Here is a 16,119-nt window from a genome sequence, read left to right as displayed (position 1 = left end):
GTGTACCTCCAAAGTCTTTTTGTTTTGTTTTAAAGTTTGGGAATTGGCTTATTTTGAAAATTGAGTTATTTGTGTATTTTTGTATTTGAGTGGTCTGGCATGCCACTGTACATGTGTGGATGTCAAAGGACAACCTGTGAAAATGAGAATGGATTGATTGATCTTTGGCCTCCATGTCTAGGGGTCTTTCCATTCCAAAGATTTCTTTTGTGTTTGCTACACAGCTGACCATGACATCTAGATTCATTCTTGAGTTCTGGGTATCAAACTCAAGTTGTCAAGCTTACATGTCCAAATAGCCAAATATTTGTATTCTCCCCATCTCCCCAGTTCCTGTTTGTTTTTGAGACAATACGATTTTGTTGAAGATGACTTAGAACTCCTGATCTGCAAGTACCTCTTAAGTACTTGGATATCAAAAGTATACCACCATGCTCAGATTTATTTATTTATGTGTGCATGTGTGTGCAAGTACACATTGCTCATGTTTTAAGGTAGGTGTGCTCTGTCACTTTTCCCCTTATTCTTTGAGAAAGGGTCTCACCAGACCTGAAGCTAGTTTGGAAGACAGCAAGCCCCATCAGTCTTCCTGTCTTCTTTACAGTGCTGGGATTATACAGATAATCCTAGCCATGTATGTCTTTTTATGCATGTTCTTGGGATTTGAATTTAGATTCTCATTAAGCCGTTGCTTCAACCTATTGCCCCTTCCCCCTTTTTTCCCCTTTAAGTAAAATGTGTCTGTACGTGTTTGTAATTGTTCACATCAAACTGTGAACATATACTTACTTCTAATAAACACAATTTATGTATACCACCAGTCCATTTCCCAGTAGTTAATTAAGAGTAGGGGAGATGGGGAGGCTAAAATGGTGGACCAGAGTAAAAAGAACCATATACTTAGTACACTGAAAAAGCAGTGGACAAATGAGTAACAAAATAACTTGTTCTTGTCTTGAGAGCTTTTAAAAAAAATGTGTTCTAGGAGCTGGAGAGATGGCTTGGTGGTTAAGAGCACTTGCTGCTCTTCCAAAGGACCTGAGTTCAATACCCAACACCTACCTGAGAGTCATCTGTAACTCTAATTCCAAGGGATTTGATGCCCTCTTCTGACTTCCACAGACACCAGGCACTATACATTTTTTTTAAAGAATAACGAAAGAATATTTTTAAGTGTTTTCACTTCTTTGCAAATACTTTCCTCAGTGTTGGAGTGTTAGTTTTTCCAGCATTGTCTTGCAAAGCATCAGTATTACATTTTAATGACATCTATTCATTTTTTAATGAAAACAGCTTTTGGTGGTATATCTAAAATCTTTGTCTAGCCCAATGTTAAAAAATGTTTATGTTCATAAAAAAAGACTGACAAGGCTGGAGAGATGGCTTAGCAGTTAAGAGCACTGACTGCTCTTCCACAGGGTTCAATTTCCAACACCCATGGCAAAACACCAGTGCTCATAAAATAAAAATTAAAAAAAAAAACTAGCATGGTGGCACATGTCATAATCCCAGCACTTGGGAGAAGCTGAGACAGAAAGAAGAATCTCAGGTTTGAATTCAACCTGGACTACATGGAATTTGACTACCAGCAGTTTTAGGAATCAAACCCAGGGCTTTCACCACATATGTGCGGCAATCACTGAGCTATGTTCCTAATTTGTTACTGGCCTGTGCTACATAGGGAGACCCTGTGAAGGATCTTTGGAAACTTCAGAGTGGATAAAGGAGGGGGAGGAGAGAAGAAGGAAATAATGATAAAAAAATTTTTCTGCAAAAAGCCAGATGGTGAATCTTTTAGGCTCTATGGGCCATGTGTTTGTTACTAGTTTGCTACTACTCTTGTCATTGTAGTTTCTTTTTTTAATCAACCTTAGACAGTAGATAGCACAAAGAAAATGATTATGTTCTAGTAAAACTTTATAAAAGGTGATGAGCTGTGCTCATCTTGTAAGAAGGTAATCACTGTCAGTTCATTAGCTATAAAAGCAGACTGAATAGAGAAGAGTCGATGCACAACCCTTAGAGAAGGAGTGAAGAGAAGAAAGGCTTGGGATGTAACTCAGTGGTAGACCACTGGCCTAGTGTATGCAAGACAGTAGATTCCATCACCAGCACTTGAAAAGGAAGGAGGAGTAGGGGAGGGAAGAGAAAGAGAAAAAAAGGAAATAAAAGGGAAAGGAAAAAGAAATGTTTGTTTTGAATGTCATCTTCAGCAAGCTTGAACTTGCATAGTAATTTTGTTTTGTTTTTTCAAGGCAGGGTTTCCCTGTGTAGCCAGTCCTGCCTGTCCTGGAACTGGTTCTATAGATGAGGCTGACCTCAAATTCAGAGATCTGCCTGCCTCTGCCTTCTTGGGATTAAAGGCATGTGCCACCACTGGCCCAACACATACTAATTTATTAGCGTTAACCTCTGTGCTCTCATCTTTAGCAGATGCTTTTGTTCATTTGTTTGTTTTGAGCTAAATGATCTATTTAAAACTCTCATGACCACAGACAGTTTAGCAAATTGACCACAGTTTTTTTGTGATTAAAGTTTAATGTTTTCTATTAAAAATTGATGCTGAGCTATCTTCTATTAATACACATGTAAATGTTGTCCCTGTTTTGTACTTTTTACAAGCAAAAGGATAGTGTGTGTCTCCTGATTACTAACCTGCATCTGTATGGTCATTGCTGCAGGACAGATTCCTATGTTCTGTTTTTGGAGGTTGGTTTCACATGTCCTGAGTCTTGGGATTGGTAGGAGCTCTAAACTTCTCCAAAAAGGTGATGCTGTCTTATATACATGTCAGTCTCTTCTCCCTACTTAAAGGATTTTATCCATCCTATAAGACCAGTAAAAATAGTCTGTCATTTCATCCTGCCGGCTTTTTAGGGGGGATGGTGGAGTGTCTCATATTAGCCTAGACCAGTGGTTCTCAGCCTGTGGGTCACAACCCCTTTGGGGGAACAAATGACCCTTTCACAGGGGTTACATACCAGATATTTATAACAGCAACGAAAATAATTTTATGGTTGGGTGTCACTACATGAGGAACTGTATTAAAGGGTCACAGTATTAGGAAGATTGGGAACCATTGTCCCAGATGATTTCAAACTGTGAAGGTGAACGTGGTTATTATGCTTCTACCTCCCAGACGCCAGAATGATATCAATGTGCCATTGTGCCCAACTTGCATGGTGTCAGGGTTAGGCCAGGACTTAGTACATGCTAGGCAAGTGCTCTCCCAGCTGAGTTAACTTCCCCAGCCTTATTTGCATTTTTTCTGTTATTCATGAGGTTGAGCTTTTTTTCATGAGTTTCTCATCTCTGAATGGCTGTCATCATGAAGTTGTACTTTATATGATTTTCTGCCTTTCTGTTGATAATGTTTTGGATTTTAATTATTAATTTGTTGATGCATTGAATCAACTTACTTAGCCTTAGCAATGTTGACATTTAGGCTAGGTACATCTTGATTGGCATTATCCTGTGCCTTGCAGAGTATTTAATTAACAGCATCCTGGAATCTGCTCACTAGACACTGGTAGTGTGTCCGCAAGTACACGCTGGTGCTAACCAAGAATGCTTGCACACATTATCACATCCTGTCCCCTCCCTGATGGGTGAATTTCCTAGCATGACTATCACTGATCAAAATGATACATAGCAGATGCATTCTTCCAGTCTCTTACTGCTTGTCTTTGTTTCTTGTGATTTTAGCCATAAAGCTTTTTAATTTTATGATACTTGGTTTGCCAGGCTTCTCTCTTTTTTTTTTTTTTTTTTTTTTGATGTTAACATGCCTTACAGAGAGGAAGAAACTTGCACAGTTTTTTATTTATTTATTATGAATACAATATTCTGTCAGGCCAGAAGAGGGCACCAGACTCCATTACAGATGGTTGTGAGCCACCATGTGGTTGCTGGGAATTGAACGCAGGACCTTTGGAAGAGCAGGCAATGCTCTTAACCTCTGAGCCATCTCTCCAGCCCAAACTTGCACAGTTTTAAGTGAGTAACAAACACTGAGGAGTTTTTACTGTTTACATGGTTGAAAGTTAGGAGAGAACCTGAACATTTACAGGAACCAGGCCTCATTAATTCCCCTTTTCTAAGTGATTCAAAGAGTAAGAGAAAAATGTCTGTGCGAGAGTTGTGTTCAATTTTATGTAGACTCCGGCAAAGCCCTTTTTTTCTTAAGGTGCTAGACGTGGAACCTAGTGCCTCCTGTGTACTAGGCACATGTTCTGCTACTTAGATCTAAAAAGCTTTTCTTTGTTTTTATTTTCTCTTGAAATAGAGGTCAGTGTGGCACAGTCTTTTGCTGCCTGTGGATCAAGATGTAGAACTCTCAGCTCCTTCTGTAGTGTCATGTCTGCCTGCATGCTGTCATACTTCCCACCATGATGATAACATACTAAATCTCTGACCTGTATATAAGCCAGTACAAATTAAACGTTTTCCTTTATAAGAGTTGCCATGGTCATAGTGTCTCTTCACAGCAATAGAGACCTTAACTAAGGCAATAGCTCATTTCTTTTTAGGTCATTATTGAGAAAGCAGCTGTTTGTAACCACAGTTGATCTCTTTGTACGGGTATAGGCCAACAACTTTTTCTCTGTTATCCACATTTTACAGTTGGATACTTTTGTTGCAGTTAATGTATGTGTGTGTGGTACACGTGCATGTGTGCACATGCCTGCTGCCCACAGAGATTAAAAGAAGTCAGGTCTCCTGAATCTGGAGTTACAAATTATTGTGAGCTACCATGTGGGTTCTGGGAACCAAACTTGGATCCTGTTTAAGATAACAGAAAGTTATCAGTGTGTTTATTTGGGGGTGTTCTATAGGGAACTCACCAAGGCCAGCTGGCCTGGGTCTGAAAAAGCATGGGATAAAACCGGACTTGCTGAACACAGTGGACAATGAGGTATGGGTATAGGTGGGTGGATATGGTGTGTGTTCGTATGGGTACTTGCTTATGTGTGTATGGGGTTACAAGTTTATGTGGAGGCAAGAGGTCAATAGTGAGTGAATTCTATCACATTGTATTAAAATGCCATGACCAGAGATAGCTTACAGAAGGAAGTTTATTTGAGCTTACAGTTCCAGAGAGAGACTCTAATGGTGAAGGAGATGTGGCAGCAGGCAGCCAGGAGTAGTAAGGTGTGAAATCACATCTCCATCGACACTCAGAAAGCACAGAGAACAAAGTGGATATGGGGCAAGAGTAAATGCAAATGCAAAGCCTACCCCCAGCAGCTTCCTCTAGCAAAGCTTCACCTCCTAAAGGTTCCACACCTCCCCAAACAGTACCATATCTGGGAACCAAGTATTCAAATGCTTGAATATGTGAAAAATGTTTCTTGTTCTCATTCTCTGAGACCTGGGTACTACTAAGAAGAGCTACTCTGTAAATGGCAGTACTATCAGTAAGACAGGAAAAGATCATTGTGGAACACATTGGCTGTGGTGAGGAGAGGTGTATGGTAGTGTCTACCACACACTTTTCACCTTATTTTTTGAGACAGGGTCTCTCACTGAACCTGAAGCTCATTGATTCAGCTAGGCTGGCCAAAGAGTTCCACGGGTCTCTCTGTCATGTTCCCAGCTCCCTAAACTGGGATTACAGGTATGTGCCAATTTATCCAACTTTTATATGGGTACCAGGGATATGAACTCAAGTCTCCATGTTTGTGCCAGTAGGCTCTTTACAAACTGAACCATCTCCCCAGTAATTGATCTTCTAGTGCAGAAAGTGCAAATATTATCATTTATCTTTGCCTTCACATACGCAGATAAACATTTAGAATTTACCTGATCCTATTTTTCTTTGCAGGTTTTTAAATAATACAATGTCTAATGGTTATGAAGACCACATGGCCGAAGACTGCAGGGATGATATTGGGAGAACGAATTTAATTGTCAACTACCTCCCTCAGAACATGACCCAGGAGGAATTACGGAGTCTATTCAGCAGCATTGGCGAGGTTGAATCTGCAAAACTTATTCGGGATAAAGTAGCAGGTAAAGAACCTGAGAGATTTCGGCAAGGGGTCATGGTTGCTGTCCAGTTAAGCGCTGGCTCCCCTTCTGCTAACTTCGTTAGTACAGAGTAACTGCGGAGAGATGGTTCAGCAGTTAAGAGCACTTTCTACTCTTGCAAAAGGGCAGAGTTTGGTTCCTGCATCCCCTTCAGGAAGTTGTCTGCATTGGTAACTCCAGCTCTAAGGGAGCTTATGCTCTCTGCTGACCTCCACAGACACACATTCATATGCACATAACACTACCACCATACCGCACACACAGATCCCATAATTAAAAATCAAGTACATCTTGATAAAATCTGAAAGTAAGTTTCCCCAGAAAGAGCTTGGGTATTTTGTGAGATGGAACATTCATGCCAGGTGTAGTGGTAAACACTTTTAATCCCAGTACTCAGAAGACAGACAGGTGGATCTCTGTGAGTTCCAGAACAATCTGTTTTATGTGGTGAATTCCAGGACAGCCAGTGCTAGGTAGAGAAACCCTCACTTAACAACAAAATCCACATGTACAAAATAAGACATGAAAGGAAAAAAATGGGGCACAAGAAATGGAATGCTCTGTAAACTGTATGGCACCAAATAATTCTGCACAGATTGATAACTTAGAGACCCTGTTGGGCCAAGCACTGACAAGTCCGTTTCTGTGAATGCAAACCTTCATGCATAAATGAACCCTTCAGCTGGATCTCTGAGTTAGGAGCAAGATGCCTCAAAGCCTTGTATACTCTCTTAGTGTGACTCCAGACCTTTGGGCACCCGTCTATTCAGTAGCCAGTGGTACTTGTAAGTCCTGATTATACCTACCTCATAGGTGTTTGTAAAAGGCCAGGTTCCTGTTACAGCCTCCTCAGGTTTGGCCTCATAGTTCTGAGAATGTGGCTTCAGGAACTCAGTGCTGCAAAGTCCTGCTTCATTTCTTTCCCTTTTGGGTGCAGTGTTGTTCTTAGGAGTCACTGCCCTTTTCCTCCTCCTTTCTGCCCTCCCTGCTCCCCTCCCCTTCTCTACTTTGCCTGACTGTGAAACAAGTAGTACTTTGAGGCATCCAGCTATTTAGTTTCTAGGTATCTGGATTCATCTTGGAAACTAATTTAAAAGATTTTTTTATGGAAAACTTCAAGTATGTGTGAACAAAAAAATGTATATTACATCTGGTATATTCATTGTCTTGCTTCCTCAACCTTCAGCATGTTTCCAGTAACCCAAATATACTGATCCCTGTATAACCCTGTACAGCCTGTCTGATCACTGTCCAGAGAAATCACTCATCAGATGAGGTTCTCCTTTCAATCTCAAGTCTGGTTTACTGCCATCTAAAAAGAACTTTAGATAATACACAAATTGAAGCCAGGCAGTGGTGGTGCGTTCCTTTTAATCTCAGCACTTAGAAGGCAGAGACAGGTGGATCTTTGTGAGTTTGAGGCCAGCTTGGTCTACACAAGTTCCAGGACAGCTAGGACTGTTAAACAGAGAAACCCTATCTCGAAAAAACATGCACACGACAACAACAAAAAAGCCAAACACAGATTGAATATTTTAGATTGTTCAGGACTTTGTTCTGCATAAGAGTCATTCCCAAAGGGCTTTTGGATCCCTTTCTCTGGCTTGTGTTTTGCTGGAAGGGGTTCTCAGCAGTATCTTCAGTTCTGGGCTTTGGAGTCTAGCTCTTGGTTCTCATACCCTGATTTCTTTCTCTGGACTTCAGAGGAATGTGGGCTATATTTAGGAACACCTAGATTATGCAGGGTTAATCCTGAAAGAACTAGTCTTGGGGAATTGGAAACATTAGAGGCAGCGGAAGTGGAATTAAAAAGTGAGTTGGGTTCCCAGATATAAAGCTTCTCTCTGAACTGTAGGCAGTGTTGGGTGTTGTGGAGAAGGTACCTGTTTAGTTAGCTCAGCAACTTCTTAGCTAGCAGCCTTTCATTCCTATTCAATGAATGGCACATTTGAGACACTCGCTCTACCCTTATTTTACTCCTGCTGTCAAAACGTTTTTGCTTACTGATTCTGGGACTGTGGCCTTAAATTTTACTGTTCATCTGTTATTTAGTGACCTCACTCTGCCTAGTCCCATGTCTCCTTTTCCTCCAGCTGGAGCTCAGCCTGCCCACCCCAGCAAGAGAGTCCTTTATATCTCTCTAGCTAGGCATGCTGCTAGGGCCAGTCCCAGACCTGCTGATTGGCATGGTGGATAGTCTCATCCTTCATAGCCTTTATGTGTGCTTTTTCTCCTCCAGCCCTCAACTGGTCCTTAGTTGGAGCAGATGGTCACCTACTATTTCACAGTAGAACTAACATCTGCCCTCGCTCTTCCCTGGGCCCCTTCCCTCTCTGGCTACTTATGACCCATGAGCTATCCAAGCATGCACTTTTACTTGGGTTTCTTGAAGATCAACCAGCCAGGGCTCCACAGAGTCCTTCCTGAGTTCCCTGATGTCCTCTGGCACTCTGAAATTTGGAGCTAGATGCTGCAGCCTGAAGCTTGATTACACGCTGAGGGATTTTGAGCGTCATTCCTCTACCCACTTGAAACTGGTAGCACCTTCTGAGTTGTGAACATTACTATATGTCTCTAGACATTGTTCTGAGTGATTGTAGGAGGCAAAAAAGATGAGATTCTGCCGGGCGGTGGTGGCGCACGCCTTTAATCCCAGCACTCGCGAGGCAGAGGCAGGCGGATCTCTGTGAGTTCGAGACCAGCCTGGTCTACAAGAGCTAGTTCCAGGACAGGCTCCAAAACCACAGAGAAACCCTGTCTCGAAAAAAAAAAAAAAAAAGATGAGATTCTGGCATGAGAAGGGGAGTGCTCTGTATGTTGTCTTCCCTTGTATAGGCTGTCAATATCAAATTCCCTCTCTGTACTTCTAGAAATAACCTCTTCCTCTGGCTGGCTGGCTGGCTGCCTTCAAGGCCACACTCTTGTCTGTTACAACTTTTCTTTTCCCCAGCCTTGCAGTTCAGATTATTCCATGGCCCTCTTTCTTTTCCAGAGCTGATAATCAGGGTGAGTTTAGTTTGCTACCTCTCCTTACCAAACAGCTCTCCTGAGCTTTAGGCACTTCTGCACCACAACCAGTGTATCCTGTCTTTGTCTTAGCTGATGGAACCACTGTCTACAAAGTAGCTCCCCTCAGAAGTACCAGGTCTCAGAATTCATTCTCCTCAGTGTTTCTGTAGGCTTTCCCTGTTTGCCTTTTACCCCGAGAGTCATCCTAGACTAGGACACAATTATCTGCTTTGTTGCTGTGACCTCTTCACTGGTCACCCAAGCCTTTCCTTCTTCCAGACTTCCTCAGTACAGCAAAGGGACTTCTTTAGTTTCCATGAGGCCCAATTACTCCCTTCCTCCTAAACTCTTCAGGTTCTGGTCTCTGTTGGTTTAAGAATACCTTCCCTGGCTCTAGCTAGTCATCGTTAAGATCCTGGCTTGTGGGTTTTTATGGCAACCTATACTGCACTGAGGTGGACACTTTCAAATACATTCATTTTACAATTTTTTACTATGGGTCAACTAGGCACTAATGACAGCAAAAAAAGGGATAGGGTGACTAGGATAAAAAGAATGCTCACTTTGTTGACTAGGAAGCTTCCGGTGTTTCTGGCCAGGCAAGTATAGGTCCTTTTGTTGAAGACACTGTGTTTACTGTTGGTATTTCTATCAACAAACACTACATGCAGGGTGTCATCACAGCATCTATCTGATATCATAGTTACCGTGCCACCTGTAGCTGTTTTGTATGACCCTTGAGGGATCAGAGTCAGCCCTCAACCCTCATGGTTTCCTGTCTCTCTGTCATCTTGTTGCCATGTACTCAGGATTGAATCCATAGCCTTCATCATCTGCTTGTGCCCAACACCCACCTTCAGCCTGGACTGAGTTGCTTATTTCCACAACATGCCTAATCTGGCTCTCAGGACTGCTGAACAATGTTCCTTCTACAAGAATGCCTTTCTACACTTTGCCAACTTTTCCGTTGACATGATTCATCTTTGCTTTTCATTAAAAAAGAAAAAAAAACTGACCAGATGTGATGGCACATACCTTGAATCTCAGCACTTTAGAGGCAGAATCAGGCTACATAGTAAGACCCTCTCTCAAAAACAAATAAACAACAGCAACAACAAAAAGCAACAGAAACAATAGACATTACAAGTAGAAAATAAAACTCAAATTACGCATAATTTGCCGTTAGATACATTTTCTTTCAAACCCTATTAATATATCCACTATAAGTAATTGTGGTACTGTGAGCTATATAGCAAACTGTTCTTCCTATCTGGACATGTTCCACCCCTGCTGGACATCGTATTATCCCATCATCACAGTGGTTGTCTAGAATTTTGTATCCCATGTTTATAAGCTCCACAGAGATGATACCTTGCATCACTCTGCTCACTTGCTATTTCCATAGAATCTTCTTGGAAGTAGTAAATCAGCAAATAAGAATATTCCTTCTAAGAACCCCCATGGTTCCAGTAGCCAGCTGGCCCTCCCTTCCACCAATGTTTGCTTGCAATCAATGCCCTGGGCCCTGCAAGGTTCCTCCTCTGCCGGCTGACCTGTATTTTAAGTGGAGCCCATCGTCTCCGCCTTCTTGCTGATCACCTTTCTATTTTCCGTAAAACACCTTCCTTGTCCTTTGCCTCTTATCTTTCCTTTGGTTCCTTTACTATTTCTTTCTTAACTGCCGGGTTTCTTCTCTCTGTCACCCACACCCTGTGTCTCTCAGTGAAGTCTTCTCTGGAGTCCCTCTTTAAAGAAAGAGTTCACAGTGCCCACCTTGTCACACTGCACAGGAGTCCTCACCTTACTTGTGCATACCTTCAGCTCCCTGTTCCTAGAAGCACAAAAGACAAGGCGAGGCAAAAAGCTGAGGCATCATTTTTTCAGTTGTAACTCTTTTTTTTTTAAATATTTTATTTATTACGTATACAATATTCTGCCTGTGTGTATGCCTGCAGGCCAGAAGAAGGCATCAGACCCCATTACAGATGGTTGTGAGCCACCATGTGGTTGCTGGGAATTGAACTCAGGACCTTTGGAAGAGCAGGCAATGCTCTTAACCTCTGAGCCATCTCCCCAGTCCCCCTCAGTTGTAACTCTTATCTGAACAGAGAACTGTGTTTGGAAATGCAAGATACTGGCCCAAATGCTCCAGGGAGCATTTAATAAGGTGACATACATGGTGCTCCATGTGGGGGGTTCCTCCAGTTAAGCAGACTCCCAATGTCTGTCTTCTGACCACCAGTAGTGTCTGAGAACTTGGAGAAATGCAAACCACCAGACACACCAGATCAGCTATTCTGAAAACTATACTATCTGCATTTTAACTTTTTGGAAAGTGATAGTAATACTGGATCAGCCAGAAAATAGATGGAAGGGGGTACAACCAGCCTCTGGGACATTCTCAGACTTTAGAGCCATGATTTGTTTATTCTCCATATCTATTCCTTTCCTATTCTCTTCCCCTCTTTTATTTTTTTTATTTTTTATTTTTTTATTTTTTGCTTTTTCGAGACAGGGTTTCTCTGTGGCTTTGGAGCCTACCCTGGAACTAGCTCTGTAGACCAGGCTGGTCTCGAACTCACAGAGATCCGCCTGCCTCTGCCTCCTGAGTGCTGGGATTAAAGGCGTGCGCCACCATCGCCCAGCTTCTCTTTCCCTCTTGCCTGTACTATTTATCCTATCTCCAGAGCTTTGGCCACCTGACCTTGACTCTAGGCTAGTCTTCCTACCCAAGTTCTCAACAGCCTAACTAGAATCTTTGTTTGTCCCCACTACTGTTCCCCAGTCCTCAGGCCTCTCTCAGACTGATGTTTCCTTTCTCTAAAAAAAAAAAAAAAAAGACAGAACCCTATAAGGCTCTTTGGTCCTTGTCAACAGAAGCAACAGGAATGAGACTTGCAGTGTCTTGAGTCCCAGGCTGAAGAAAGATCTTAAGAGTCTAGGTGTTCCACTGCGATATACACAGTCATTTGAGGACTACTGCCCTTGCCTCATCTTTAAGCCTACCAGCTGTCTACTCAGCTGCCCATACTAAAGTTCTTCTGCAATCTTACTACCCCTATGCCACAAATAGTGTATCAGAAGAGCTGATGGTAAAAGAGACAGGTGGTCCAGCCTCAGGAGTATGGAAGAAACACAAGCCCAAAAGCAGTGGTGCCTACAAGAGAAAAAGAAGTGCTCCATTCCTGGGGTCAGGGTAAATCAGATGGGCTGTGTTGCTTGAGCATGGTAGGGGATTGGTAGAGATGCATTAAACGGTAGTTGCTGAGAGAGGTACAAATAGCCTAGCCACTCTGAAGAGATAGGTAGAGATGTGTAGCCCAGATATATTGCAGTTGAGACCTTTTATGTCCCTGATTTAGCACTCTTGGTGGTATTCTGTAGTATGACTACTAGATGATAGTTTTAGCCCTGCAGCCTTGCTGTGCGGATGCTCACTTTGTCTAGAGCAATAATGCCAAGTCTCTAGGAGTTCTTTGTTAGAAATGGGAAACAAACTAGAGATAACTTTTTTTTTTAAAGTGCCTACTATGCAGGCTTAAGGACCTGAGTTGGGAAAAAGTCAGACTCTCCACATAAAAAGTCTCTGTAATCAAACTGGAAAGATGGCTCAGAGGTTAAGAGCACTTGCTGCTCTTCTAGAGGTCCTCAGTTCAATTCCCAGAAACCACATGGTGACTCACAACATGATGAGAACTGGTGTCCTCTTCTGGCATGCAGGCATATATGCAGGCAGAGCACTGTAAATAAATGAATAAATGCATAATACATCTTTTTTTTAAGTCTCTGAATCTCATTATTGGGACATGGAATGGGAGGGGGAGATAGGTGGATCACTGAAGCTCTTTGGCCAGCTGGTCTGCCTATCTAAATCAGTACACTCTAGCTGAAGTGAGAGAGATTATCTCAAAGAATAAGATGTTGACCATTTCATTCTCTTATTCTCTGTGTGTCAACCAGTTATGGGTCTTTGCATTGATCATCATCTACTGCAAAAAAGCTTCTCTGATGAGGGTTGAGAGACATACTGATCTATGGGTAGAAAGATAGGAACTTAGGGAGCAGAGTTTAAGGGGGATTGTTTTTGTTTTCTTTTGTTTTAATTTTGATTACACTTTTTTCCCCTACTTCAACTCCTCCTAGGTCCTACCCACCCACCTAACTCTGTGTTGTTTCTCTCTCTCTTCCTTTTTAAAAACAAAGAGAGAACAAACAAGCACAAAAGGCCCACAAAAAAAATGGAAATCCAAATATAAAGGCAAAAGATCAATATGACAAATGCCCAAACAAGCGAAGAGACAAAAAGTTCATTTTGTGTTGGCCAACTAATCCTGAGCATGAGGCTGGCACGGAAGTGTTGTTAATACATTCAGTGAGACTCCATTAGAGAAAGCTAATTTTTTCCTTTGCAAGTATCAGTTACAGATAGTTTGTTTCTTAGGGGTGGGATCCCATGTACACTTCCCACTCTAAATACTGAGACACTCCTCCCCAAATCTGGCTTGAATCTGCACAGGCTCTGTGTGCTGCTATAGTCTTTGTGAGTTCATATGTTCATCAGTCCTGTTGTGTCTGGAGAACCCTGCTTCCTTGTAGTTTTCCATCCCCTTTGGCTCTTAATCTTTCCACCTCCTCTTCTGCAATTGCTTCCTAAGCCTCAAGGGAAGGAGTTTGGTGGAGACATCCCATCTAGGATTGAGTGCTCCAAAATCTCTCATTCTGTACATTGTCTATTTGTTGATCTGTTAGTTCGTTACTCCAAGAGGAAACTTCTCCGATGAAGTCTGAGTGAAGCACTGATCTCTGGATTTAACAGAATATCATTAGGAGTCATTGCATTGCAATGTTCCTTTACCAGAACAATGGTATAGTTGGGTTTTTCCTGGGCCCATGTCCTTTCCACTGTTGGGTTCTTGGCGATTCAAGCAATATCAGGTATGGGTTCCATCTCATGGAGTGTGTCTTAAATCCAGTCAAAGAGTTGTTGTTTACTCTGATATTTGTGCCACTATTGTACAGCATATCTCGCAGCAGGTCATCATTATAGATCACTGGGTTTACAACTAGATTGGTGATTACTTTTCTCCTGTTGTACAATGCAGAGTACCCTCCGGTGCCATGAATATTAAGTCAGTAGGGTTGAAGGTTCCAGGTAGGCACTAGCTCAACTTCTTGATGTTTGATGAGATAATATAAGGGTGATTTTACACAATAGGAAATAGTTTTTAAGATCTCTAAGACCTAGGGCATAGCTACAGGTTTGATGCCTGGTTAATGTTAGTAGGCTTGAGTTTTCAAGGATGTGAACAAAGCTTTAAATCAAACAGAAAGTGGTCTATTATATAGTGCTTGTGCTGCTGTTGCACAGTTGTGACTGTGCACAAGACATACACAAGATCAAAGCAGTCTGAATCCCAGCATAGATGGGAGATAACAGGAGAGACTCATGAGGTTCTATCCCTAGCTAAGAAGGTCTTAGCAATTGATTATTGCTGGGGAAAGGAAAGTAAATTTCCTTTGTGGGTACAGCTCCTGATGAGGGGCTACCTTGCTCCAATAAATGGCAACTTCATTTGTGCAGCATTAAGTGGACTTAATGATTTGTGGGTTTTATTTGTTTTTAATTGAGCCTGTATAGATAGGAGGAAAAGGGAAAGGGGATGAGGAGGAATTGAAGGTGTGGGAATGAGTGGGAGGTGTTAACACATGTATGTTTATTTCGTGTGCATTAGTGTGTTTTGGTTTTGGGGGTGTTTTGTTTTGTTTTGCCTATCTATATTTATGTGAAGATGTTGAATCCCCTGGAACTGGAGTTGCCGACAGTTGTAAGCTGCCATGTGGGTGCTGGGAATTGAACCCGAGTCTTCTAGAAAAGCATCCAGTGCAGCTGGTGCTCTTAACCACTGAGCCATCTTCAGCCTCATAAAATGAAATTTTAAATTTTAACTTTAAAAGGAAGAATGAGGGGGCTTATTGAAAACTAAGGACATAGGAATCAAGTATGAATATTTGGTTAATATTAAACAAGTATTGGTTCACTTACTGTACAAAATTATGCCATGGTAATGGAAGATATTTCTGATAGAGAAGGCTAAGGGTGAGCTGGGAACTCTTACTTTGTTTAGTTTTTCTGTAAATTTAAAATTGGTTATTAAAAAATGCATTATCTGAGGAGGTTGGATTGGTAAGCTCAGCAGGTAAAAGTGCTTGCCACTAACTGTGACAGCCTGAGTTTTGTACCTGTGATCAACATGGTGGAAGGAAAAAACTGATTCTTGGAATGTGTTTATTTTTCAAATGTTTGCTGTGGCGTGGGTACACAGGAATACACATGCACACGAATACAGTAAAATAGTTTTTAAAATTGAGTATTGGAAAGTGCCAATAAAACAAAAAATAGTAAGCACACTTTAGGTTCTCTACTTGGTTCAGGTCTTGTTATCAGCAAAGGGGGTGACTTCCTAGGTTGTGATTGCATCAGATTCACAACACAGAGATCTCGTCTCTGCATCCAATGGGCTTGTCATACAGCTGTTCTCTCAGGAACCAGAATAAAAAGTGCTTGCATGAACTAGCAATATGTGAGTCAAGTTCAAATTTCCCTCAGTAAGAGGTCTTAGGTAAGGCTCCTTCCTGACTATCACTCCAGTAGCTTCATCTTCCTGGGCCTCTCCTTACATGCTGTATTCATTCCTAGGTGGACAGGTAGGTGTTCCTAAATGTCTTAAATATTTTACAAAGAGGACATTGGGATCCTTTGCTGCTGCCTTAGTTGTCGTTCCTCTCACTTCTCATTTCCAAATGTGTGCTGATTACATTGTTATAGTGGACTCTGCTGCCAGGAGAAGCTGAGGGAGTTTGGCCAGGGTTGTGAACCTATGGCCAGGACCACTTGGCAGGCCTAGGATTCTCTCAGTTTAGTTTCTCCCATCCTTTCACTGGGTTTAGTTTCCCCAGACTCAGGAAAGAAAGGGAACCAGTACTAGATGGTGCCAGAACCCAGAAGGCCTTTACACTCCGGCAATTCAGGTTTCAGAGAATCAACAGGCTCTGGCCACTGGACATCATCACCTCCTCTTG

At 42.0% G+C, this 16,119-nt stretch overlaps 1 protein-coding gene across 1 annotated transcript in view; it reads left to right on the top strand.

Moving 5' to 3' along the window:
- The window catches only part of Elavl1 (ELAV like RNA binding protein 1), a 43,789-nt gene that overhangs the window by 9,385 nt on the left and 18,285 nt on the right, over window positions 1–16,119 (top strand). The window contains exon 2 of the mRNA XM_041677842.1: window positions 5,825–6,012. Coding sequence (XP_041533776.1) covers window positions 5,841–6,012 — 172 coding nt within the window. The 5' untranslated portion in view covers window positions 5,825–5,840. The remainder of the gene's footprint in view (window positions 1–5,824; window positions 6,013–16,119) is intronic.

Source organism: Microtus oregoni, unplaced genomic scaffold (assembly GCF_018167655.1).
Source record: "Microtus oregoni isolate MIOR12 unplaced genomic scaffold, Mior012 000029F_ref0000214, whole genome shotgun sequence".
Lineage (NCBI taxonomy): Eukaryota > Metazoa > Chordata > Mammalia > Rodentia > Cricetidae > Microtus > Microtus oregoni.
This window is presented reverse-complemented; position numbering and strand designations above follow the sequence as displayed.